Source organism: Drosophila ficusphila, unplaced genomic scaffold (genome assembly GCF_018152265.1).
Source record: "Drosophila ficusphila isolate 14025-0441.05 unplaced genomic scaffold, ASM1815226v1 contig_636, whole genome shotgun sequence".
NCBI classification, from domain to species: domain Eukaryota; kingdom Metazoa; phylum Arthropoda; class Insecta; order Diptera; family Drosophilidae; genus Drosophila; species Drosophila ficusphila.
Window position 1 is genome coordinate 336,308 of NW_025064569.1, and position 25,725 is coordinate 362,032.

A 25,725-nucleotide genomic window follows, 5' to 3' on the forward strand; every position below is an offset into this window, starting at 1 on the left:
ATTGCAATAATAGGAATAAAAAAGGTCTTAATTCATTTTTTTGTAAATTTATTTTTTTTTCATATTCAAACTATGCTTTTATGTTGGTATTAACCTAACAAAAATATTTTGACTTTTTTCTTTAGTTAAACTGAGACTTTGGGACAAGTTTTGCATAAGAAAAAGAAGTAAATTTCAAAATTAATAACGTTAATATGCCCATCTATTGTTGTCTGCAGTTTCAGCTGCATTATGCTGTGCAAACAGTAGGAATTAGGAAACTGAAATTTTAGTCGAATCGCGGAGTTAAATTTAAAACATCTTTAATTTCATTCTCCTTTCTGGCAGGTTTTAAATATTTGGCTTTACATATACCATCGTCAGCTGATCCTCGGAGCAGCGATTTTAATTTAGACCAAACTAAAAACAGGGGTTTTGGGACAGACTGCTTCGTCATGACAACCGCAGGGCAACAAAATGTTTTCCTTACTTCCTCTTACAATTAGGCACGCAAAACTGTCAGTCAGTCACCCATTCAGGGGCATGGCCAGGGGCACCTTGCCAGATAGAAGGGCGATGGACTGGACTTGGTAGCGGACAGGTGTGCCCCTGCGCTCTGTTCTGACACCTTTCTCCCTGGCCAGAGGGCATGTCATCGTCAGCATGACATGAGTTGGGTCGCTCGGCTGAGCGGTGGCTTATGCTTTCTGGTTGATTGAATGAAGCGAAACAAAACAGGGTTTTCAAGCCGCCCTTACAGTGTGCGTCTGGCTCAACCCCAAGACAAAGGTTCTGATGAATTAGACGAAAAAGTGTTAGGACGGAATTTAAACAACTTGGTGAACCGCATAATTTTGTAAACTTTCGGCCTATTTCTATACAAATTTTTTGTGATAAGGGCTGTTTGGGTATAATTTACATACGAATTCGGTAGATTTGGACATGCTTTTTAAAATTTGTTCTATAAACCTTTTTAACATATTTTTTATAAACAAGAGTAAAAACTTTTAGAGACCTCCTTTGCTGCCCTTTATCATCTTTAGCTTCTAGATGATTTATTCCAAAGATCTGGACGTCTATACGACAGCAGGGCTGAAACTGCCAAAAGGCTGGTGGGCGGCTGTATTTATATTCAAGCTTTAAGCTAAAACAAATGTGTTCTACCACTTTTAATACATACGCTCAGATTAAAGCCACAAATCATTTACTTACGACATTAATATTTTTTTATATTTTTGTGTTTAAAGCCGTTTAGCCTTATGTTCTTTAAAGTAGAGTCAGCCCGATTCATATAAACATGGTCATGCAATTTGCAACGCCTTTTAAAACAATTTGTTTTGGATTAAAGCCTAATATAATGCTTAAATTATTAGACCATGTCCGTTGTAAAATCTGATTCTTCGGAAAGTCTTGAACCTAGTGCAAATTTTTAAAAAATAAGTTTAGCTTAAATGTTGTAAATTCCAAATCAATTTATTAAGACCAGTTTATTATACTACACCCCTATTATTTTGAAAAAATGAGAAACTGCGACGACGATGTTCACGAGGTAGGAAAGTTGTTGTTTTCTGACGACAAATGGTATTTGGAATTAAAGAATTATTGGTCTTGGAACGGCGATTGACGGACTAGACGGTCCTAGAGATGCGAATGAATGCCTTGCTATGCATAAGACACATCAAATGATAGGAAATAATTTAATGCTTTTTTATTATTGTTTCAGATATTTCCCCACAAGGACACCACGCTTCTAACTAACCTCAGGTTACTCCAAACACAAGCGAAGTTTTTTTCGGTAAGCCAACGTTTAAATGCCCTTGCAGACTAAGCTTGATACTACAACTTAAAATTGTAAAAAAGAGTCAAAGTTGATATGAATTCAATCAACATTATCTTATATGTTGATCAAATTTATTTATTGGTTATTATTTATTCCTTGAAGAAGTAAGCTAGTAAGGGACCTGTCAGAGCGAATTTCAATTTCAAGTGCTCGAAAGAAACCAATTTAATCTCACATCGTAATTTGTTAAGCGGGTAACAAATCAAATCTGCAAACTTAGCAAACCTCTGAAGGTTTATATTTTCTGCTGATTATATTTTTGTTGATTACTCAAAAGCCCTTACACATTTACAGACTCACACAAGCAATAACAAAGAACCCTTGCGGCTTTTTAAATCGATAGTACTAAGTTGTCTTAGCTTAAGGCTACATGGATAAAGACTACTGACCTTCGGCTCGGCAATATGTTCATTTAATTATGTTAAAAGGCCTGAGACAAAATCTTTCGATGGTCAAGGCCTCCTTAAATCCGAAATCATATTTGGAGAGAATACCAGAACTCAACATTTTAAAGATTGAGAAAATACATGGCAGTCGTTTAAATCGTTTTCGGGCTTTTTCTTTTTAACAGGGGAAAATATGCCATGTAGTTAAATTTTTTAAAGGACTTGTCCAGGCTTGTCCAGGTACTAATTTTAAAATTAACCACAAATCATATTAGCAGCAAGGTCACCTCAGACCCCATAAAGTATATATATTCTTGATCATTATCACCATCTGAATCGAGATACTTATGTACGTCTGTCCGTCTGTCCGTTTCTCTTTAAAATAGTCTCTCAGTTTTGAAGATATCTTGCTGAAACTTTCCCAAAGGATGTGTAAATATTTCACGCAGTATATAAGTTGGAACGGGCCGGATCGGCCGACCATATCGGATAGCTCCCCTACAAGAGAATGAAATAAAAAATTCTTACGCCGTTGTTTTTGATCAGATCGACTTGATTTCTTCCAGATGGTGTTTTCTAACTAATATTGATTAAATTTTATCAAAATCGGATAATGCTATCATATAGCTGCCATAGGAAAAAGCGAATAAATGATGGAAAAAAAATTTTAACGTCGTTGTTTTTAATCCCACGAGCATTTTTTTTTTTTAAATATGAAGATTTTTATTTTTAACTCTTGAATCAAGAAAAATTCATTAAAATCCGACAACGTTATCATATAGCTGCCATAGGAAAGATCGAAAAATCAATATAGAAATAACGGAAATAAAATTATAACATCGTTGTTTTTCATCAGAGAAGCATGCTTTTTGGAATATAGAGCTTTCTTACGATTATTGAATTACGAATTTTACGATTTTATCAAAATCGGACAACTATATCATATAGCTGCCATATGAATAATAGTCGAAAATGTGAAAAAGGAATAGAAAAGTCGCCAAAGCTTCGATGTTGTTTAGCCCTTATGCATTTTGATCGACATAGTGGATGACTGCAAGCTTCCTTTCTTGTTTTTAAACATGTTGTTCTAATTTATGCCTCTGAGAAACTTTCTTGAACAAACAAATGGCGAAAAGGCTTTAAAGGATTTGCGGTGCATGCAAGATGAAAAGTCCTTGACCAAAATACTACACATTGTGGCTGCTCGCACTTTTTGCATTATTGTTACTTGAACAACGGAAAACGTATTGTTTTCCACGCCGGATATACAGTTTTCGTTTTAAATTGGTGGTCTGGCTTAGGGTCGCTTCACTTATAGCCTTCTTCGATTATTTCTTAACTGTCTTAAAAATGCTTTCACAAAAAATACTTTCAAAAATATGAAACAATCCAGCAGACCATTAGTTTTACGATGTGCGAAAAAGAAAATGTTAAACCAATCAAATTTACCTGAATATTAGAATAGGGATTTTTGAGCCCCCATATAAGCAAGCCGAGGTAGTCCGCCGGTAAATCAAAGTGGCTCCCCGAGAGGAGTTATCCATTAGAACCAACTCACTAGGCACAGTTAACAAGCGAAAAAATAACGACAACATCTGGGCATCGGCAATAGATCCTTGCGCAATCGCTCGGCCGCGCCCAGTGGCGGGTAATATCATTAAAAACAAATTGAGGACATTAATAAATATGAATTATGATTGTTAATATAAAAGTATAGCCGCAGGGACGCGAACTGAACCGAATCGGCGAGGACGAGAATGAGGATGACGGTGGGAGCAGGAGTAGGAAGAGGCAACGAAACTGTGGCATAGTTTCGGGAGTGTTTTCCCGCATGTAGTGGCGTGTGGTGGCACCTACTCGACGTCACGCCCACTCGGGACGAGGAACAATGTACAGAGTTGCCGGCAAACAAAATGGTAAAACACCCTGTGGCCCACAGTCTGCTGTTGCATAACTTTTGACGTTGCACGGAATGAGAATATGTGGCAGACATCATAAATCAATTTAGTTTGACGGAAGCGGGAGTGCAAAGACGAGTGGGTTACGGGCCACAGAGTTTTATTGGTAAAAGTAAAAAACCATTTTTTTGGCATCGGTTTTGCAGCAAGTTGACGTGTTGATAACGTGAAAATGAAGCAACCAAATGAGAATAACCAGATGGTTGCAGAAAGCACATGAGAAAAAAATGGGCAGCGTGATGCAGTTGCAAATTTAACTCCATGCGATGAGATTGCTTTAGAAGCTACCTTTTTAAATGAATGTTGGCCACACTTTTACTTCAGACGCTTTCAAAATTCTTATTACTCGTAAACCACAAAACTTGCACAGAATTTCGCTTCGTTATGATTGAGAAGAATGCCATATTGTTTTTAATTTCCATTGTTCGGTTTTTTTATGGTAATGGGACTTACTTCACTGTATTATTAATTTGATTCCTTTATACTTCAGTGACTCCCATATTTACGATCCTGGTTTTGTATACACATTTGATTAGCCCAGTTTTAGGGATAGCTTTCCTGTGCCTTGTGTGTCGTAAATTATAACTAAGCTGTTAAACAAGCTTTTTCAACCCAGAGTAGCATTTTGTGTCAATAATAATCTCCTGCATTATCTAACGCTTCTTTGGTGGGGTATCGGGCTCATCTACACACCGACTTCTACAATTTCCCACCCTAATTAGGCCTATTGATTGCTGAAGTTAAATCCGATCAAGTTTCCTTACATTACGGCTATAGAGAAAGTGTACCAAACTTTTAAAGCTGCTTTATTGTATTGTGAACTTAAAACTCATCAAAGATAGAAATATCTACTTGAAAATTGTTTACCCGGGAAATCGATCGATAATTTTGGCCTCCAGATGGAGGATGTGTCATACATGAGGTGAAATATATGTAAATATCTTTCGTATTGACAACAGAGCGCTTGAAGCGCTCAAGCGAATGGCTGTCGCGACTGTCATATTTAAAAGCCCTTCGGTTTTAGCCGACTGTAAGTGGCTGTCGTTGTCAGTTGACTGATTGCTGCCTCAGGCACAAATGCGTGTGATATTTTTCAATCCATTTAATTTTAATATTACCTGCGTGAACTCACAGTAACTCCCCAGTCAACTTGCTGATCTGGGAATGAATTATTAAACACCAAATCACAAGTCTTATTTTAAGCTCATGACGCATAGAGGTAAGACCAAGTACTGCCGGGAAAAAACCAACCTTACGTTCGTAAGGTGTTGAAGTTTTAAAATACATAATATATTCCACGTTCTGTACCTTAATCAATATTTTATCCCTCTTCCTTTATTTAAATGAGTCATAACTTCTTAATCTTATCTTTTGGATGTCAAGTATAAACCCTTCAAAATACGTGCTATCTTTTTTTTTTACCATTATCGTTAGAACCGATAATGGCTTTTAATCAAACTTTTAGCTATTGTTCAGCCTTGCAGAGGCTAGACACCAAAAAAAATGTTACTCGATATTATAGGGTAAGTATAGTCTAATTGGGAGAGCAAGAGCTATGAAAAAACCCACCTCAAGTTGGTATCAACTCTTAATTTTTTTGTGTTTTCCCATTCATACGCGTTCAGCAAGTAAGGAGGTACCATATATTTTCTAATATTACTGCGTTATCTTTATCTGCACCTTGATCTAGATTTGAAAATGGCACCTTTTCGTCGTCTAACCTTTAGTTACTTAGATTAGGCTATAAAGAGAGCTTTTTGTTAAATAGCTTCTGAGGTTCGCCAAAAAAGTTGTTGAGTACCTTTTCACTGGATTTGTTTTCAAGTACCATTAAGCCTTGATAAGTTTAAAGCGCTTCTAAGAATTAAGAAGATTGTTCGCGAATGCTGATTGGTTTCTTGTAAAACAAAATTGGTTTTTTATCTTGACACCTTCAGACATCTGTTTTGACGAAATGTAAGAACATTCTTTTGTGATGTCTCTTTTGCCAGATAGCTTATCTGACAAGCTGGTAGCTTTATTCAATTTTCTTTTTATAGAATCGATATGTTAGACACATGTACTTTTTTACCAGTTTAAATTAAATGTTTTAGTTTCTTTTTTTCAGAAATGTACAGTTTATTATTCGTTAAGAAACAAAATTTTGTATTCTTTTTTATATCCATATTAAAAAAAAATTAAGCGGAAAAAGCGACAAGAGGCATTATTTGACTATCCAATATAATTGGGCAGTACAATTTCTATTTACTTTCCCATCCTATCCTCCTGCTTTAGTAAACATGTTTGCTTGGGTCTGGCTGCCTATTTATTTATATGACCCCCAATGCGTTGCCTGTTGTCCGTACTATGTGAGCATACTACACTATATTCCATTAGCAAAGTGACCGCTTCCCTGGGGAACCCCACCATTTATTTGCGGTTTTAATTAAAATTACGAACGTCGGACAAATTTGTCTGCCATATAAATATGTACATGCCGTTGGATCGTCCTGGTAATGTTAAATTAGTAAGTCATTTAGAGGAGGTTCAGTAAAACATTTGCTTGGATATTTGATTTGTAAGGAAATTTTGAACGGATAACACGATATAGAAATTGGCAGGTTCAACTTTTCATTTAACGATTAGAAAGTAAGGCTGTTCAGGATGTTAAAATAAATCCAATCATTTTCAATTTAAGCGGTAAATTCTGTTCTTTGAGGAGTAATTTACGGATAATTGACGACAAATTATAAGAAATAAATTTTCATTTCAAACCTTGTTCTGCCAACTTTATGCATATATTATCAGGTCGAACAGTCAAGTGGAAAAAGCTTGGTGTATCCAGCGCTTCCGAGAGCAAGAATTTTGTGAAATCATCAAAATATCTACGAGTAAAAGATATGTTTCTTCTAAAGCGCTTTAATTGTTTGGTTCGTCTAAATATGATTAGTTATTTTTAAATAAACAGTGATTCGCTAGTTTTGAAGAACTAAATATTGTTTGCGAATTCCCATGTGTGAGCGTGTTGTCATAAGTTGGATGTTGGAAGGCTGTTGTTGGCAGTTAAAATTCTGGCAATGGTTCTTTGGGGCTTGGAATGAGTTATGAGCATAGTTGAGTAAGTTGAATTTACAACTCTGATGAGTTCCTGTATCCCGCCTCCCACAACAAGTTTGCTATACTAACATTTATTAGGCGAAATATTTAGAATGTCTTTATTTGGTTGAAAACTGAGAGCGGTTAAGTTTAATACACAATAATATTACATTTTATGTATTTGATTTGAGTCTCGTACATATGAAGAATTTTATATCTAACTTTATATTATTCAGAAGATTGTAGCACAGTCAATGAGTCCCTTTTAAGTTAATAAGTTACTTTTTATCATCCCTATTCGATATAGCCAAAGCCTAATGCTCTGACGGTCTTTTCACTTTCACTCTTGTTTTAAAATATATTTACCCCGATCAATAAAAAATGTCTGTGCGTCGAAAAAACGCAGTATCTTTATAAAACTGTTGGTCATGATGGTATTCTAAAAAGTTTCCCTTTTAAAAAAGAGTTTCTCATATTCCTACCCTACATACCTCGCTTTCGTGTATGCAACACATATGATCCGGGCTCATTTTAGAGGTTAAAACTTTTCAATGATATTAAAGTATAATGCTGTTGACCCAAACTTACCACACGGCCACAAATTCTTAGCCCATCGACCTCTTCAATGTCGCCAGACATATCAGCTAACAGGCATTGTTTGCTGGCCTCTGAACACGGCCTATCTATCGTCAGCCTTTATCATCACTAAAAAAGTCAAGTGGCGAACAGCAACTGCTGAGCTCGGATAAGCTTTCAAAGGAGAACCTAGGAGTCTTGCGGCTAAGTTAAGTGGTATGTTGGAAAACAACGGTGCTGCTCGGATGAACGACATCCTGCACACTTTAAAAACTTTCGGCCCGACCAACACCAAAAAACTAACGTCTTGATTTTTAATATACATTAAATATTCTTTAAATAAATTCATAATGATTTCCACAGACTTTTTTGCGCGTAAGTTAGTAACTAGTGTTGGTTGAATTAATTCATTTGCAAAAAGAACGCGTTGTTGCAAAATCACAGCTTTGTTTTATGAAATTCATTCAGTTTTAAAATGGACAAGCTTAACGACTTTCTAGGATTTAGCTGAGTAAGCTTTAATCCTTTATTAGCTAAAACTTTACAGCTTGAAGGCACCCAAAATGTACAAGCAACATGTATGTAAAAGAGGTTGTAGTTCCTTTACCTTTGTTTGAGCAATCACCGCCTACTGTTCCCCATTTTCTGGTGCACACACCTGCCTTTGGCCAGGGCGCCTTGGCCAAGCTGCGTTCTAGGGCCTCATGGCAGTGCGGAATGCCTAGACAGGGAATTCGCTCCTGAGATGGGGGAAATGGGTTGGGTAGGTGGGCATGGGCTCTCCACTCTTTGTTTTACTCTCATGCTCCTTTCTTTGTTCCAGTTGCAGCGCATTAATTTTTAAATAGACAAAATGCAGTTGAAATTGCATTTTAAAACGAAGCTTTACAGTTCGTCTGCAGTGCGCAGATTGCCGAAGGCAATCGTTTCAGCATTTTTGGGATAATAAAATATGATACAATGATGATTATTTAAAAAATATCTCAATTTTTATACCCTCGCAGAGTCAGTCAGAGGTCTGCTACATTATTTTTATCATATACATTTAAAAATTAAATTTATTTTATTTTTTTTCTTTTTCAGGAAATAGCAAAATAAAAAAGGTAAGTTCATTATTTAAGTTTCTGGTTCTTAGTAGTGTTCATCATTTTCCCTGAAAAAAAAATATTTCATCTGAACAATAATACACCGAAGTAGAAACATATTCTTGACTTTAGGTTACCCCCGAAATGTAATCTGCTTATTGCAAGAACTGAAAATGAATGATTAAGGCAGGCTCAATAACAGGAGAATAGGCGCTTTGAGCAGATGAATTACGTGACGATTTAAAATTAGTAATATGTATAAAGAAATTTAAACGGCGACAGAAAAGGTACAAGCAAGCTAACACCAGTCGAATGATTTCATAATCAAGTTAAATTATAAAACTATCTTTTTGGCTACATATGATACTATATTAAGTTTGCTGTCCTCGTTGATTACCGCCATCAGTCGGATGTTAAGCTTAAGTTTGTTGAGCTTCAGCTTGTTGTTTTCATTAACCTTAATTAGCTTGTGCCGTTGACATCTCTCTGTATCTACATGCATAAACGCAATTGGTTTTCCCCCTTCTCCTTCGTTCGAAGCCGCCATTATAATCACGATCATTATTGTCATCGTTAAATGAGAGTGATATTTTGTGTCACACGTTTTCCCCGCTTGTTTTCTGCATTACGTTTTCCGCCTTCTGGGATTGGCCAGAAGTCTGCTCCGACGAAGCTTTTGTTAGCGGAACACCAATGTTTTCCAACCAAACCTTCTTCTTTTCTCCTTTTTTATACCCTTGCAGAGCAAAGGGTATTATAATTTTGGCCAGAAGTTTGCAACGCAGTGAAGGAGACACCTCAGACCCCATAAAGTATATATATTCTTGATCAGCATCACGAGTAGAATCGGAATACGTCTGTACGTCTGTCCGTCTGTCCGTCTGTCCGTCTGTCCGTCTGTCCGTTTCTGCCTAAACTAGTCTCTCAGTTTTAAAACTATCTCGCTGAAACTTTCCCAAAATGTGTGTAGTTATTGCACGCAGTATATAAGTCGGAACGGGCCGGATCGGCCGACTATATCGGATAGCTCCCATACGAGAGAATGAAATAAAAAATTCTTACTCCGTTGCTTTTGATCAGATCGACTTGAATTCTTCAAGATGGCGTTTTCTAACTGTCATTGAATTTCGGATTAAATTTGATCAAAATCGGATAACTCTATCATATAGCTGCCATAGGAGAGATCGAAAATTATATATAGAATTAATGGAAATAAATTGATAACATCGTTGTTTTTTATCCCACGAGCATGATTTTTTGAATATAAAGTTTTTTAACAACGTTTATATTGAGAAAAAAGTTTCATAAAAATCGGTCATCTATATCTTATAGCTGCCATAGGAAAGATCGAAAAATCTATATAGAAATAATGGAAATAAAATTATAACATCGTTGTTTTTCGTCAGACAAGTATGATTTTTGGAATATAGAGTTTTCTTACGACTCTTGAATTACGAATTAAATTTGATCAAAATCGGACAACTATATCGAATAGCTCCCATATGATCTATAGTCAAAAATATGGAAAATGAATAGAAAAATCGTCTTAGCTTCGATGTTGTCTAGCCTTTATGAATTTTGTTCGACATATTTGATGACTGCAAGGGTATATAAGCTTCGGCTTGCCGAAGCTAGCTTCCTTTCTTGTTTTTGTTGCATCTGGCCGACTATCATCGCCCTGTGAATGAGTTTTAGGACAGTCAATGATTGACCATTAATTGAGGCAAAGTAAATTCCTAGTTTTTATACCCTTGCAGAGCAAAGGGTATTATAATTTCAGTCAGAAGTTTGCAACGCAGTGAAGGAGGCACCTCAGACCCTATAAAGTATATATATTCTTGATCAGCATCACGATCTGAATCGAAATCCGTCTGTACGTCTGTCCGTCTGTCCGTCTGTCCGTCTGTCCGTCTGTCCGTCGGTCCGTCTGTCCGTCGGTCCGTCTGTCCGTCTGTCCGTCTGTCTGTTTCTATGTAAACTAGTCTCTCAGTTTTGAAGCTATCTTGCTGAAACTTTCCCAAAAGTTGTGTAGTTATTGCACGCAGTATATAAGTCGGAACGAGCCGAATCGGCCGACTATATCGGATAGCTCCCATACGAGAGATTGAAAAAAAAAATCTCACTCCGTTGTTTTTGATCAGATCGACTTGATTTCTTTCAGATGGCGTTTTATAACTACTATTGAATTTCGGTTTAAATTTTATCGAAATCGGATAACTCTATCACATAGCTGCCATAGGAGAGATCAACAAATATATATAGAATTAATGGAAATTAATTGATAACGTCATTGTTTTTCATCACACGACTATGATTTTTTGAGTATCAAGTTTTTTAACTAGTTTTTTAACTAACTTGATTTATAAAAAAAATTTCATAAAAATCTGACAACTATATCATATAGCTGTCATAGGAAAGATTGAAAAATCTATATAGAATTAACGGAAATAAAATGATAAATGATCGTTATTTATCATCAGAAAATCATGATTTTTGGAATATAGAGTTTTCTAACGACTCTTGAATAACAAATAAAATTTCATCAAAATCGGAGGACTATATCATATAGCTGCCATATGAACAATAGTCAAAAATATGGAAAATTAATAGATAAGTCTCGTAGCTCCGATGTTGTTTAGCCTTTGTGTATTCTGTTCGAAATATTTGCGGACTGCAAGGGTATATAAGCTTCGGCTTGCCGAAGCTAGCTTCCTTTCTTGTTATTCTATAAACTGATGTAAAAAATGATTAAATGAAATCCATAAAATTAGTACCTAATTAATAATTATTTTAAATACCTTGGGAACGAATGTGCCGATTTGTTAACCCTTTCATGCCCACTGTTGCCTACAGGCAACATTGACTTTAAATTTAATCTTCGGTTACGATTCAAAATTTTTGTGGATTTTTTTTTAATAGGCGATTCCCCTTATTAATGTTGCTTAATTTTTGGTAATTTTGGCGAATGCAGCTGCAGCGTGTGCTGAGTTATCACTTATGATTCGAAGCGACCACAGCTGCCGAAAAATTTTACCAAAAAGTGTCCGTGCAAATAGTGCGATTAACTAAAATTAGTGACAAATACTAATAAAATAAGTACGTACATATCTTTAAAACAGGTATCTTTAAAACAGGCTATGATAAAAAAAAAAGTTGGGCTTGAAAATTGTTTTATAAAGAGTGTGGATTTTTTCAAAGGCCTAAAGGCAACATTGCAGTAAGGACATACCAAAGGACTTAGAGTATCGAAAATCGATATGAACGTTACTTGGGGTTCCTATTAATCGTTTATGGCGTTAAATATTTTCTATGTGTCCCCAGATTAATTTGGGCATGAAAGGGTTATGTGGTCAGTTTTAAAGGATATTATCGAAACGCTTTTTAAACTCTACAAAAATATATGAGCAATTGAAAAAGAATATTCTGTGTTGCTATTAAATTGTAAGTCAAGTTTTTTCGGCTTGCCTACCTTGCAGTAACACAAAGTTGCCTTTTAACATTTTTTAAAATCTTAGTTTAGATACGCATAAAGATAGCCACCGAATAAAATTTTTTTAAAAGTCGGTAGTAGTCAACAAAATGTAACTATTTTTAGAATACTTTGCAGACAATGACTAATGTAACATTTTTACTCTGTTAAACGTCTTACCCTAGTCAAACGAAATAAATACCAAATCTATAACGTTGACGAATAGAGATTGAACCTTAATGTGGCCAAATTGATTCCCCTAATCTGGCTTAAACCTAAAAATATTTTTGAGAGAGCAGCTGCAATTTCGATCCGCTCAGTAATTATGTCATTCGACTTGGTCGCTTTCCTCGCTTGCTCGCCTTATAAGCGGATTGCAGTGTCGCTGTTGCTCTATTTACTCGCCAATGACAGTGACTTCTATTCCGATGTGTGCCGACCTATCGCTTACTTCACTGCTCACATAGAAACTAGTTTTGTGTAATACGGCTTTCGCTAGTAGCACTCGGAATCTGAACCGCATTGCATGTAGAGCGGTCCGCATGACTTTGAACCCAATAGGTGTCGATTGGTCTGGTCGGTTTTTATGACTAGAGGCGAAACCCAACATTGTCAAGCTGGATTTAAATGAGCTGAACTTTCAGTTGAGGAAACTTTCACGTAGCTCATTTAGGAGGCAAAAAAACTATTTCTCCCTTATGCGTTGTCTGACTTTTTGTCACGTTTTGAGTTCGTTTGTTTTTTTTTTTTTTTTTTGCTTCCTACCTTCTAACTACACGGGTCTGCTCAAGATCTTGGGGCTCTGACTTGGTTTTTATGAATTCTGCCAATGTCTGGCGGCTGGAGGACTGCTTGTCAATAAACTTCTTGACACCTTTACACTATTTGCTTAGATTTCTCTCGAAATGTCTCTTGGTCTGCCTTTTACTGTACTGTTTTTGAGCAAAACCCATGTGTCTAAGCTTGATTGTTTTTCTCCGCGGACTGAAAAATAACGCAAACACGTTTTTAAATTTAAAATAAATAAAAATAAAAAACGAAAACACAATTTTTTCTAACTCTCAGAAATTTGTAACTCCTCGCTTGCATCAAAACGATTTAGTAATTTGTTTTTAATATTCTTTGTCTTGTGAGGGGATGACAATCCTAAGACAGTTCAGACGCATAATTTTAACAGGTTAAAGTTTTACTTTTGCAACTGGAAACTATTCTTAGGATTATATTTTCCCGGGAGCTGTATAAATATGCTAATTTTAATAATTATTAAGAATTGATATTTGAACCTATAAAACATCAAATGTTAAGGATAGTTACAGATGGATAAAATGTGTATCTTATGATTCTGTGTATAGATAATTGTAAATATGTAAAACAATGAAGGTGCAACAAAAATATATAACATAAAATTTGAAGTCGAAACAGGAAAATTTGTTTGATAGTGCTTATAAAAACCATCTCGCGTTTCGTAGGCATTACTATAATTTACATGTTCAGTCATAACCTTCTAGTTTATCTGTAATAGCTTTAACACAGCCTACTGGAACTCTACTTATTCACGGGTAACGGGTGTAAAAACGCGGCAAAAGCGTGGTGCAAAAATAAAATTATTACATGTTAAATTGTAAATTGTTAAAATTGTAAACTGTTTTGGCTTTCTCATTGGTGACTGCAACGCTGGTCACAGCAACAAATTGAAAACGCATGGATGAGCAAAACTCATCATCTGTTTTTTCTTTTACCAAAATACACTTAAAGAAGCGAATATGTAATATAATTACTCTTTTGCGGCAGCATGTTCAATTGCGCAAGCAAAAGCTGCCGAGTGGCGCCTCTTCATCAGTGCAACGGACTACTGGTCACCTCCGTGACCTCTGCTTCAAGTTTTTGCGTTGCGAACGCTTAATTGCTTCTGACTTTAGAGTGCTGTTGTGGCTTCCTTGTCTTGGCTTGTTGAACTTTCAAGGTAACAAGAAGTAGCAACCGCCCCCCTTCCGCTTACGCTTTTTAATTTCCACGAAATAAACAGGCAAGAGAGAAAAATAAAATGTCTAAGATTGCGATTATCTTTTTAATAACATCTCGGGAAGGTGAACACTTCTACAAAAAACGGCGGGAACCTGGTAATAAAAGAAACTACAGAAATCAAGAATTTAATTACCACGCACCCAGATAACGCCCCAAATGAAGCGATAAAGACTCGGAAAACAGCGGTTGGAGCGTCTTACCACCAAGTTGGCATTTGGGAAACAACTTATTCGTGTTTCAGACTAGCAGCTTTGCTTATGTGAAAACAGATTTATTGTTTACCGTTGACTTTGTTAGTTTTTCCGCATGCCTGCATGCCAAAAAGCATGTCTGACCCACACATCCCCAGTCGTTTTGGTCTGAATGCTTTCATGGTCCCCATAAATACGTGTCAGTTATTTGTTTTTAAATCTCAATCGCACATATTCTTTTCAAACAAAGCTAGAGAGGCACTAAAAATAAACTGCAAGTATCTACATAAAATAAAATTTATTTTATTTCACATATAAACTTAAATCGGGCAACAAAACCCAACCCACAATGTGATACGCAATGTCATTGTTGACATTCTTTTGAGAGCCAGACTGTGCCAAAGTGATTTTAAGTAAATTATAATGTCTTGTCCTCGGTGCTCTAGAGATTCGGCATTTCCATTTACTATGCTGTTCAACGTTAACAAATAAAAAAAGAAACTGGTGCTTGCATAAAGTAAGGGCCAAATAATCCCATAATTGTATTTTATGATAGCCGCAGGCAGAACTACTATTAGAAATCAGCAAGAGTTCCCGCTGCTGAGTCTGCGAAGAGTAAGTTTGAAAACTTTGCCAATTGATCGACTTCATCATATAGCTTGCGCTCGCCTTTGTGATTGATACTAATTTAAAAATAAATTCCTCAATTCCACACTTTTTTGGTTTCCCCAAATTACGCTATTCTACAGGGCAAACGCAATTATACTCAATTTATAAATTTTTGGTGCACAATTAATAATTTAAAGGATGTGTAAGGGAACACCTGATGGACAACTTCATCAAAGTCAAATGATCTTTGTTAACACAGCTCTGCCATTTCTTATTTTAATATTGCTTTAAAAAAAAATACTTTTCGACAAAAAGTAAGTAAAAAGTAACCGTTCTTGAACTTAAGGGGGTCTTAATTTTTATCTAGCAATGAGAATAACATTTTCTCCAACTCCCAGTTAGGTTTGTTTGCTTTCGGTTAAAGTCAATTCTTTAATAGAAGTCCAAATAAGGAAAGACATTTTCTTCATTTACCATTGTCTCTTAAGGAACTTCAGAAAGTGTTTATCTAAAATCTCCAGCAAACAAAACAGTCAATCCTCTCATCAAAAAGTTTTTACCACAAATGTCTTTAACTTACGTCCCAAACAAAAATGTAGATTCTTAAACCGGTTAGATATCGAGTAGAATGCAGTTTCTATTTCTACATTTACCATTTCCTAGAAGAGTATAAGTACAGAGTAGGCTTTGCGAGCTTCAATTAACAATGCTGCAGCGAATCCTGAGGATACAAGAGTAGGGTTATCATTTCGGTCTCGCACTCGCTCAAATAAAACAATAATTTAAAAAAATCGGAAACCAGGGAATCAATGAATGAATTCAATTTGAGAATTGCAAGGGTATATAAGCTTCGGCTCGCTGAAGCTAACTTCCTTTCTTGTTTTTTAGATTTTCATGTCAAACCGTTATTGCTTCAATCCTCTTCTCGTTTTTTAATTGCTTATTAAATATATGCATAATATTAATCTATCTATTTGCTAACAATTTGTTTTCGGTGGAATATCCAAGTAACCCTGTCATTATTTGAATCGGTTTTTGGTTATTCAGTTCTTCGAAACCTTTATTTGCTCACTTAAATTTAACTTTAAATTTACTTTAAACGCTCTTCGTTGGATTCATACTATTGCTTTCGCAACCCGGGATTCACAATTCCGAATGAACTAAATCCACAAAAAATTACGGCTCCTCTGTAGTGGAGAAGATTTGACTCCCTACTACTTGGAAAGTGTTTAAGTGTTCTTAGGGGTGTTGGAAAAAATGGGTGCTACTGCATCCGTCCGCCATCCGCTGTATGGACGAAGGGTCCTGGCTCCTGACTCAACTGCTGGCGCAGTTGCTGCGGGGGATTGTTCTGAATACTGGGGGCGGGATGGGCCGCCGGCTCCTGCTCCCCGCCTAAAGCTTGCTTCTGCGACTTGGGCGCCTCCTTCGGCGGTTGGGGTTCCGCTGAGGACTCGTCGGCCGCTTCCGCACCCGGCGGCTCCGGTTCACCCTCGTTGCTCATCAGGGCGAAGTTCTGGGGCTTCTTGAGCAGGAAGCGGGTGTTCGGGTGCTGATTCGTCTCGAGCTCCAGGCGGTCGATCAGCCAGCCCTGCTGCTGGCTGTTCGAGGCCCAGAAGTAGACGGTGCCCTTGTCCTTGGGCCCCTGCACGGCCACCTGCATCTGAGCCTTCTCCGCGTCGCAGCGGTTCTTCTCGTTGGAGAGGCTGATGCCGGACTCCTTGATGGGCTCGCCCAGCAGACCCACGGCTCCGCTGTGCTGGCGGAGCTGCTGGATGGCCAGCTGGTAGCACTCCGACTGGCGCACCCGGTCCTCCAGCCTCCAGCGCATGTAGGCCAGTCCCGAGATCGAGGCCAGTGCCCCGCAGATGCAGATGCTCCCCAGGGTCCGCCTCGAGGGCAGACCGATTCGCAGCTTCAAGGTGGGCATGGCGGCCGAGAATCACTTTTAGAATTTAGCTATGTGTAGTAGGAGTACTTTGAATGCTCAAGCTATTGACAACACAACCAACTCGATGACAGTGATCTCAAATTCGGATCCAGCCCCGGAGACTTTGAGGTTGGCGAGCCAACGAACCTTGGGACCGGCGGGCGTTGCCTCCGGCCAATTGCGACGGACTTCCTCCTTGGCCTGGTCAACTTGGAGAGAAGGCCAGTCCGCAACTATTCGCAACCGGCGGCTCGGTTCAATTTCGAAGTCACCTCCCAAAAGGCGTGGACCTCAAAACGCCGAAGAGGAATCCAGAAAAGAGCACAAACTCGTTTTGATTCTTTGGCTAGCTGTACATGGCAGTGGTCTTTTTGGTTTGTGGGCCAACAAGCGGCGCCACTAATGACAGCCCCGGGGAGTGACGGTCCGGTGGATGGACGATGGACCAGGGGCTGGACCCTAGGACAGACGAGCGGAACCCCATTTGGAGGAGTGGAGTGCACCTTTGTGCCCGTTACCTATTACAGGTTGTGTTGCACAGTGTTGCACAGTATTGCACAGTGAGGAGGAAGCATTTCCGATCACATAAACCTTATACTTATGAACTGCATTCCGAGACGAGTCTATCTGTCCCTAAAACAGAGAGACTTGTTGGTAGGACAGAGCGGTGCAACATGTTGTTGGAAGGAAAGTGGTTGGCGAGTTCCTGGTACTTCGAACCACATCGCCATTCGCAGCGCGGCTATTTTTATTTTACAGGCAGGGCCAGTGAAGAGTGGAGTAGGGAGGCCTTCGAGTGGCCAATGGGTACCCATTCGGGGCGCACATTGCTGTTTAAAAATAGTTTTCGCAGAACGCAGAGTGGGGGAACGCGCACATCTCGGCGGTAATCGATAGTCTTGCCACGCCTGTCACGGCTGGGAACGGAATATGGTACTCCGATGCATCTGATACTGGCCAAGAGTGCGGCTAATCTATCAATGCATCTCCGAGTTTGAATTTCCGCTGCGGCCCGGCTGATGTTACATTTCTGGCCTAAGTGGCCTTTGGTGTGGCTGTCTTTATCGTGGGGGATCATGAGTGACTCTCGTCTAGCGTCGCCAGTCGCCTCTGAACCGCTCTCTTCTGGCCGGCAAATGTGACAATTTCTGTGTTCGTTTTTTAGCCTCATTAAGAAAACCGCCACTTTAAGGCCATTTTGGCTCGCTTATCTCCGCCGTGCAACCGACTTGCCTTTCCATCCTGGGTCTTCATCGTTAGCCATATACTTAACATGACTTGGATGTACTCAGCATGGCAGAGCAAGGTCTCCATAAATCAAATTACCCCGTACGAAGTATATTAAGCTAAGACTGTTTTGCTCAGAAAGTAATTCCATGAGTTTAATAGTCGTTTGAGAGTTGCGGGTTCTGCAGGTGTTTCAGCTGATCTTACACTGCCTCATCTATGGATACACACAAAATTGCGTATAAACTCTTTAAAGGTAATTTGAACGTTAAGTTAATAAGCTGGCTTAAATAACACCAAACTGCAATGGTGTCAGATTCCTATTAGATTTAATAGGAACCCAATACTGGCATGTTCGGTTCTAAAGTTCCACGAATTTAAACAGTGAGTAAGACGACTTTTCGACGAAGAACTTAGTAAGTCGTAAAGATTAATTAATCCCATCTCATTACCTTTTATTCTCATGACGCATAATCCGAGAAAAGACAATTTATCAACTTTTTAACGACAATAAACGAATATGTGTGAGTTTTTTTTGGTTTAATAACCAAGCGTCAAGGCTTTTTAATTAGTTTTATGCTATAAGCGAGTAAATAAAGCTCAGCATAAATTAAGCTGGGGGAAGGTCGGGCCCTGGGCTGAATCATAAAACTGGTTGCTAGCTGCTCAAAAGATGCGGCAACCAAGCAATTGCCGTCTTGTCAGACGGAGTTTTTTTTTAACTCAGTGGTTGTTGATTGATTTTTTTTTATTATTTACATCATTTTCGTACAACGACACTCGACGAGTTCAATCATAAGGTCCGCCTGTTGGGTTTGACTAGCGCCAAGTTCTGCGCTTCCTAAACCTTCATTAGCCCAAAGGCCTTCAAGGCTCACTGGCAAATTATCCATTTGCTTAAAACTTTAAAACACAATCAATTATTGAAGACTAACGCGCATTCATTCGTTCAATCATTCAGTTGCTCGGTCAGCCAGTCCAGCGAACACTGCTATTATTTTCAATAAAACAAAATAAATATGGCAAATTGGAGGGGCCAACATTAGCAGCCGGCGCGGAAAATCGAAGTAAGAGACTGGGAAAAATAAAAACATAAAAAGAAGCAATGGCTGTGCGCCTGCGCAGCACGCAATGCCAACAGAGAAGCCGCTGGCGAAGGCAAAGGCGAGAGCTGCGGCTGCCACGTCGAAGTTAAAGCCAAAGCCAAGGTTTGTGTTTTTGTAATTGCTTGTCTCCGCTCGGCTCAAGTACGGCCAGCAACAACAAAAGCAGAAAGCCAGTAGGCAGCGACATGCGTCTGAGTAATGTTAGCGCCATAAATAGAGAAGGCAGGCAGAAACAAGCTGGAGACGCGGAGAAGCCTGGACCCAACTCGTGTTTAATTGCAAGTTGTAAAAATACTTCAGGGTGGAGCTAATCACCAAGAAAGAAGAGGCCCGCATTGACTGGCCAATTGAAGGGCGAACCAGGCGGTGGGAACACTGTTTTCCGGCTCGTTTTTCGTTGAATATTCTAGCCAAAGTTTAGGAGAAGCCTTTTATTAAACCTTTAAAGCCACGGAATAGGCCTTAAAAATAGTTTTCCACGTTTGATTTAGCTTGCAATATCACATGTTGTTACAAAATTGTGAAAATGAACAGTGATGCCCACAAATGCATCCTTGTATATTTGCACTTCCAATTCTTTAGGTTATGTAGATTTCGGAGGATTCGACTTTCTTCCGAAAAATTAAATAAAATTCAATCATAAATTTGTTAGTGATAAATATTCATATAATTTCACGCAAACTCAATTCGGATAAGTGGTGCTCCAATTGAGTAGAAGGTTCTGGAGCTACGTCTGTTTCTGTGTGGGTGGAAGTGGTTAAAGCAAGTCAAGCCCCGAAGCAATCTCTTCCGCTCGAACTATGGGGTATTATTAAATCTTCTTGCTGCTGGCCACTGTTCCGTTTCGGTTGCTGATACTTCGGCTGCTGTGGGAGCTCGGTTTCCATTTGGAAAATGGGCAAACAATGAACACTGATAAGGTCCAGCGAAAGAGCAGTCAGAAGAGCCACGTCGGCTGGCATCGCTCCTCTGTGAAATATAATAGTCGGGACAAAACACCAGCAGACTGTCAGTCTTTTATTATCGGCTGTTGGACAAGCGGAGGCTAGCGAATCGAAACTGCTTTCAAGAACTTGTATTAAGAAAATGTAACTAAAGCGTTTCCTGCCTAGGAGCGGCTGGCTTTGTTGTCGAATTTATGACACAAGTTAATTGTTTCTTTTCTCTGCAACTAAGACTCGGATTGTTTACACTGTCCGTTATTCGATGCAATATATATGCCTTCGTAGATACGCACAATAAATAGGCTTCAGACTACACACTATAAATGCTGAATTAGTTTACCTACACTAATATGCTTATGCAATTTTACTAACTTTTACTCTGCATAAACTATTGGGATTGAATATATCACTACGTGAGATGGTAAACACATGTGCTTCTAAAAGTATCAACCTGAGTATTGAAAATGTTGACTGAGTTGGTTTTTAATTATTTAAGTACAGAATACAATAAATAAATAAAATAAATAATTATGCAAAATTTGAAACACTTGTTTGCAGCTCTTTTTAACCAAACAGCTATTTACAGGTTGGGAAGTGGGTATCCCAAAGATGCAGAAGTCTTTCCTGTTTTGTTTTAATCGATTTTTTTAGAAGTGCACTTTCTGCACTGCAGCAGAGGCAGTAGAAGGTGTCTTGGCACTGCCTCCTCAGGCTCTCCGAGATGCAGCCACGGATTAGATGACAGATTAGTTAAATGCGCATGAAATGAGAAGCCGTTCTGCCGCAGCCTGCTGGCTGGTAGCATCGAGTGGCCAGAACGCTTCCTTCTTGGCCTTATGACCATATGGGGTTAGCAGAGGCGGCAGAGGAGGCTCTCCTCCGCCACCGGCACGCCTTTCTATAATGTCTTCATTCCGTAATCAGGCGTCGGGCTGAGCACGCGTAAATCGGATCTATTAACAGGCGTTGTAATTGCCGGTTGCATGCAGGTGATTAGCTTACAACGGCCCCAGGGAAAGTTTAGCTTCGGGAGGGGTAATTAGGACGTCGATGCCTTCCCGGAGGAACTCCTAGATCTAGCGTCGGTTCAAAGCTCAAGAGCTACTCTTTATGATGTCACAAGCATTATGGCGCTCATGAAACAGCGCTCTTAAGGGTCGTAAAAGTGCAACATTTCAACTAAACGAACACTCTTTAATGTTCGTCTAGGGTTTAAAATGTTAAAATGTAAAGTGTCCGAAAAGCGGGATCAGAGGTCACCCCTTTTACCAGTAGCTCATTACTTTTGGGCCGTACTTTTTTTATTTTATTAGGATAGTTACATAAATAGACCATTAACACTCTCACAAGAGGAACTCCGCAATCCAGTGCACCCTTTGCCGCTTACAGTCAAACCGATAGAAATCCGAGAACTCCTTAAAATTCGGTTGAAATTGTTAAAGTTTTTAGGGTCTATAGTGTCACGCTGTGCTCTCTGATAAAAACGCCAAGTTTATTGCGAACCATCTATTCTTTACCTTCAAATGCCTATTAGTCATTTTTGGCAAAAATCAGCTTCAGCATACACTTACCAAAACTACGTCTACATTTTTTATACCCTCGCAGGCTAATGTAAATTCCGTCAGAGCTTTCTACCGAAGTGAGGAAACTTCCGGTCCATAAATATATTTATATATGTGTATATATATATATATATTTTCGAAATTAGAATCATCAGCCTAGTCGATATAAGCATGCCATTTTTTATTTGATAAAATATAAAAAATATTATAATCAAGCTGGCCTTTTTTTGGTTTTGCAAAAGATGTTTCAATAATATAGTCGTTTTATAGGTTTTAGTTAGGGTTCATAAACTTCGGCTTGCCGAAGACAGCTTTCTTTTTTCCTTTGTTCATCTGGCTTCCACTTCATTGACTTTTGTCTATTTTATCTTTTTGGTTTTTGTCAAATATGTATGCTTTGTGTGCTGAAATCCTTTCCGATAGGATTACCACACCATTTGCACAACAACATATTGGCACTCCACACCAAATTGTGTAGGATTTCTCTAAAGGCTCTTTATTTATTTTTATACAAAACATAAACAATAAAAACAAAAGGGAAAATATATTATAATTTAACAAGTTTGTTTCCTTAGCAATGCCTTAAAAATTGATACATAAATTTATTATTTTTATACCCTTGCAGAGCAAAAGGGTATTATAATTTCAGTCAGAAGTTTGCAACGCAGTGAAGGAGACACCTCAGACCCCATAAAGTATATATATTCTTGATCAGCATCACGAGCAGAATCGGAATCCGTCTGTACGTCTGTCCGTCTGTCCGTCTGTCCGTCTGTCCATCTGTCCGTCTGTCCGTTTCCGCGCAAACTAGTCTCTCAGTTTTAAAGCTATCGTGCTGAAACTTTCCCAAAAGTTGTGTAGTTGTTGCACGCAGTATATAAGTCGGAACGGGCCGGATCGGCCGACTATATCGGATAGCTCCAATACAAGAGAATGAAATAAAAAATTTTCACTCTGTTGTTTTTCATCAGATCGACTTGAATTCTTCAAGATGGCGTTTTCTAACTGTTATTGAATTTCGGATTAAATTTGATCAAAATCGGATAACTCTATCATATAGCTGCCATAGGAGAGATCGAAAATTATATATAGAATTAATGGAAATAAATAGATAATATCGTTGTTTTTCATCAGACAAGTATGATTTTTGGAATATAGAGTGTTCTTACAACTCTTGAATTACGAGGTAAATTTGATCAAAATCGGACAACTATATCGTATAGCTCCCATATGATCTATAGTCAAAAATATGGAAAATTAATAGAAAAATCGTCTTAGCTTCGATGTTGTCTACCCTTTATGCGTTTTGTTCGACATATTTGATGACTGCAAGGATATATGAGCTTCGGCTTGCCGAAGCTAGCTTCCTGTCTTGTTTTACTTATTTTTTGGTCAAAAGAAATCAGTAAATACGAAAAATGTAATGAGTGTTCTAAACCAATGGGTTCCAAAACTTATATTCTATTCTTATACTCTGAAAAACTCTTTGTCCCGAAGCCATATCCAGAGCGAACGAGTGAGATGTAGTGGCTAATAAAAATGTAAAGCGTATCCCTTACTTTTCGTTCGCAATATAGTTTAGTAAAAATAAAAAAGGCAGTGAGACGGAAAAAGTGAAGACGAAGAATATTCTGGACCCGCTCTGCTGTCTCTTCTCTGTTTGTATGGACGTCGGCATAAATAAATAAAATTCGCAGAGTGCGCTGTGTCTTAACTGTATTCCTGGTTGCCGGCTTTTAGCTGTTTTAGCTTGTTGCCTACTTAAAGGTGCTTTCGGGGTTTTTTTCGGGCATGTTGTCATTATGACGTTATGGCGGAAACGCACTTACCTTTACTTATATAATATTCATGGTGCGTGCGAAGGACGGAATGAAAGTTGTTTTTTTTTACTCCTTGTGAAGGGAGGAAATTGGGCAAACGTTACGAACGCACGTTTGCTTACTAGGCATTCGTTTCGTCAAAAGAACATTCCCTCTTCCCCTATCTCTGGAAGTAATTAGCTCTCACTCAGTGCTAAACATGTAAGTCAACAATTGATCGAGGAAATTCATTAGAGCGGCATCTCAAGTACCTGTTCCACTTGGCTCCTAATGCTCCGCCTTCGCGATTACGTCATTCTCAGCACCCTGCGACCGCTTGGACCAATCCATTAGTCTGGGGGAAATTGCATAATGCATGTAAACGATAATGAAAACGACGTTAGCCCAACCACACGAAAAACTGACAAAGTGAACAGCAAGAGAAAACACCTTAGGCTCTGATATATTTCGCATTCCCTCGAGGAAAAAATACATCGGGAAAAAATTCCATGCTACAGCGTGAATACCCTTTGAATTCTTAGGATGTTAGCAAGGAAGTTAGGAAGTGGTAAATGGCAAAGAAGCAGATTTACCAGTTGCGATTATAAAGACGTGACTGTATTGTAATGGAGATCAAATCGATCCCGAGTCGACTTATACTTTAATACAATAAAATATGTAGGTAGATCCAAATACTGAAATGAACAGAAGAAAGAAAAATAAAATTTTAGCGAAAAAAAAAACAATTTCTACCGTAACCATAATACCCTCGATAGGGTATGTAGGCAAACAAGCTACCCAACGAACAAACGTAATTAATGAAATTAAGTTGACAAACTGGGAGCGTGCCTCGTGCCTGTTTGAGTTCCAGTTTCAGTGTGTGTGGGAAAACGTATCTGAATGGATTGGTTGCGGGGTCGCCAACGCACATCGCGTCAAGTTTTCCAGCTCCTTTTTTCTGCAGACCGACAGTCTCCGCCCGCTCCGCCCACTCAAGTGATAATCGATTCGCACCTGCCCAAAGTGGGCGTGTTTCCGGGTCTGTCAGCTCGGCAATGCCGCCAACTACCGCTCATTATGCGCATTAATGCCACGCATTTGCGTTCGATACTTGTTACCGTATTTTGAATGGGGAAAAAAGTAGGCTTTAAAAACTCATAGTTAAGAGGTTAGAGTATGGTATATATTTGAAGTATGTACCTAAAAACATGGTACCCCCCTTTGCCTCTTTTTGTTTGTTTATCCTTAAAAAATAAAAAAGAGACAGCCGTTTTAGTTAAAATAAAACAGTTGTGTGCATATGAAGTGTGTGTGCACTGAAATGGATTTTGTACTTGGGTGTTGCGAAAATGTATTGTTTACTGGGCTTCGCTTCGACGCTTCGGTTTTTTATATTTTGATCGCGTGCCACATGGCGCCACTAAATAGGCAAAAAAGCGGCTGGCTGGCGATATACATAAGCCCGCACAAGGTTCTGTCTCGACCGAAATCGGCGACCCGGGGCAGACACCCACACACACACCTACACACACAGACACACACACACAGACTTCATAGAGAAGCGAAATCGTGGCGTGTTTGTTTGCCTTTCGCTTTCGCTGCGTCTTTCCTTGGCCGCTCTCTTTTGGCCGCTTCATTAGTGCCAATGCACCCATCACCGCAGCGTTGTTTTTGTCGCCGCCAGTTGGCAGTTGGCACTCAGGGAGCTCCGAATTGTGTTACGCGTCCATGAGGTCAAAACCAATCGATTTTTATCCACTTCTTGGGTCGTTTCGTTTTACTTTCCCGTTTTCGTTCTTCTCACGTTCTTCCGATAAAGGCGGACATGCATTAAAGGTGCTCTGAAAACTGCGCTTCCACGGCACACGTTGCGTATGAGCAATGTGCTCGACCGATTTGCCGCTCTTGCCACTTGAGGTGCCTTTAAATTTCCGGTTACATAACGAGTTCTGATCACATTACTC

General features: G+C 38.8%; 2 protein-coding genes across 4 annotated transcripts in view; one reads left to right on the forward strand and one right to left on the reverse strand.

The window, feature by feature from the left end:
* Positions 1 to 25,725, forward strand: part of LOC108091896 (beta-1,4-glucuronyltransferase 1) — a 42,414-nt gene that overhangs the window by 2,655 nt on the left and 14,034 nt on the right. For all 3 annotated transcript variants that reach the window (XM_043208786.1, XM_043208785.1, XM_043208787.1), the window contains 2 exons: positions 1,703 to 1,774; positions 8,898 to 8,917. The gene's annotated coding sequence lies outside the window, so the exon portion shown is untranslated. The remainder of the gene's footprint in view (positions 1 to 1,702; positions 1,775 to 8,897; positions 8,918 to 25,725) is intronic.
* LOC108102216 lies at positions 16,226 to 17,215 on the reverse strand. The gene has a single exon (XM_017206939.1). It carries the CDS (start codon positions 17,121 to 17,123, stop codon positions 16,458 to 16,460), a length of 666 nt encoding a protein of 221 aa, XP_017062428.1. The 5' UTR covers positions 17,124 to 17,215; the 3' UTR covers positions 16,226 to 16,457.

Bases quoted from the DNA above. Each gene is read 5' to 3' on its own strand.
- LOC108102216 (XM_017206939.1), bottom strand. From the start codon at position 17,123: ATGCCCACCTTGAAGCTGCGAATCGGTCTGCCCTCGAGGCGGACCCTG.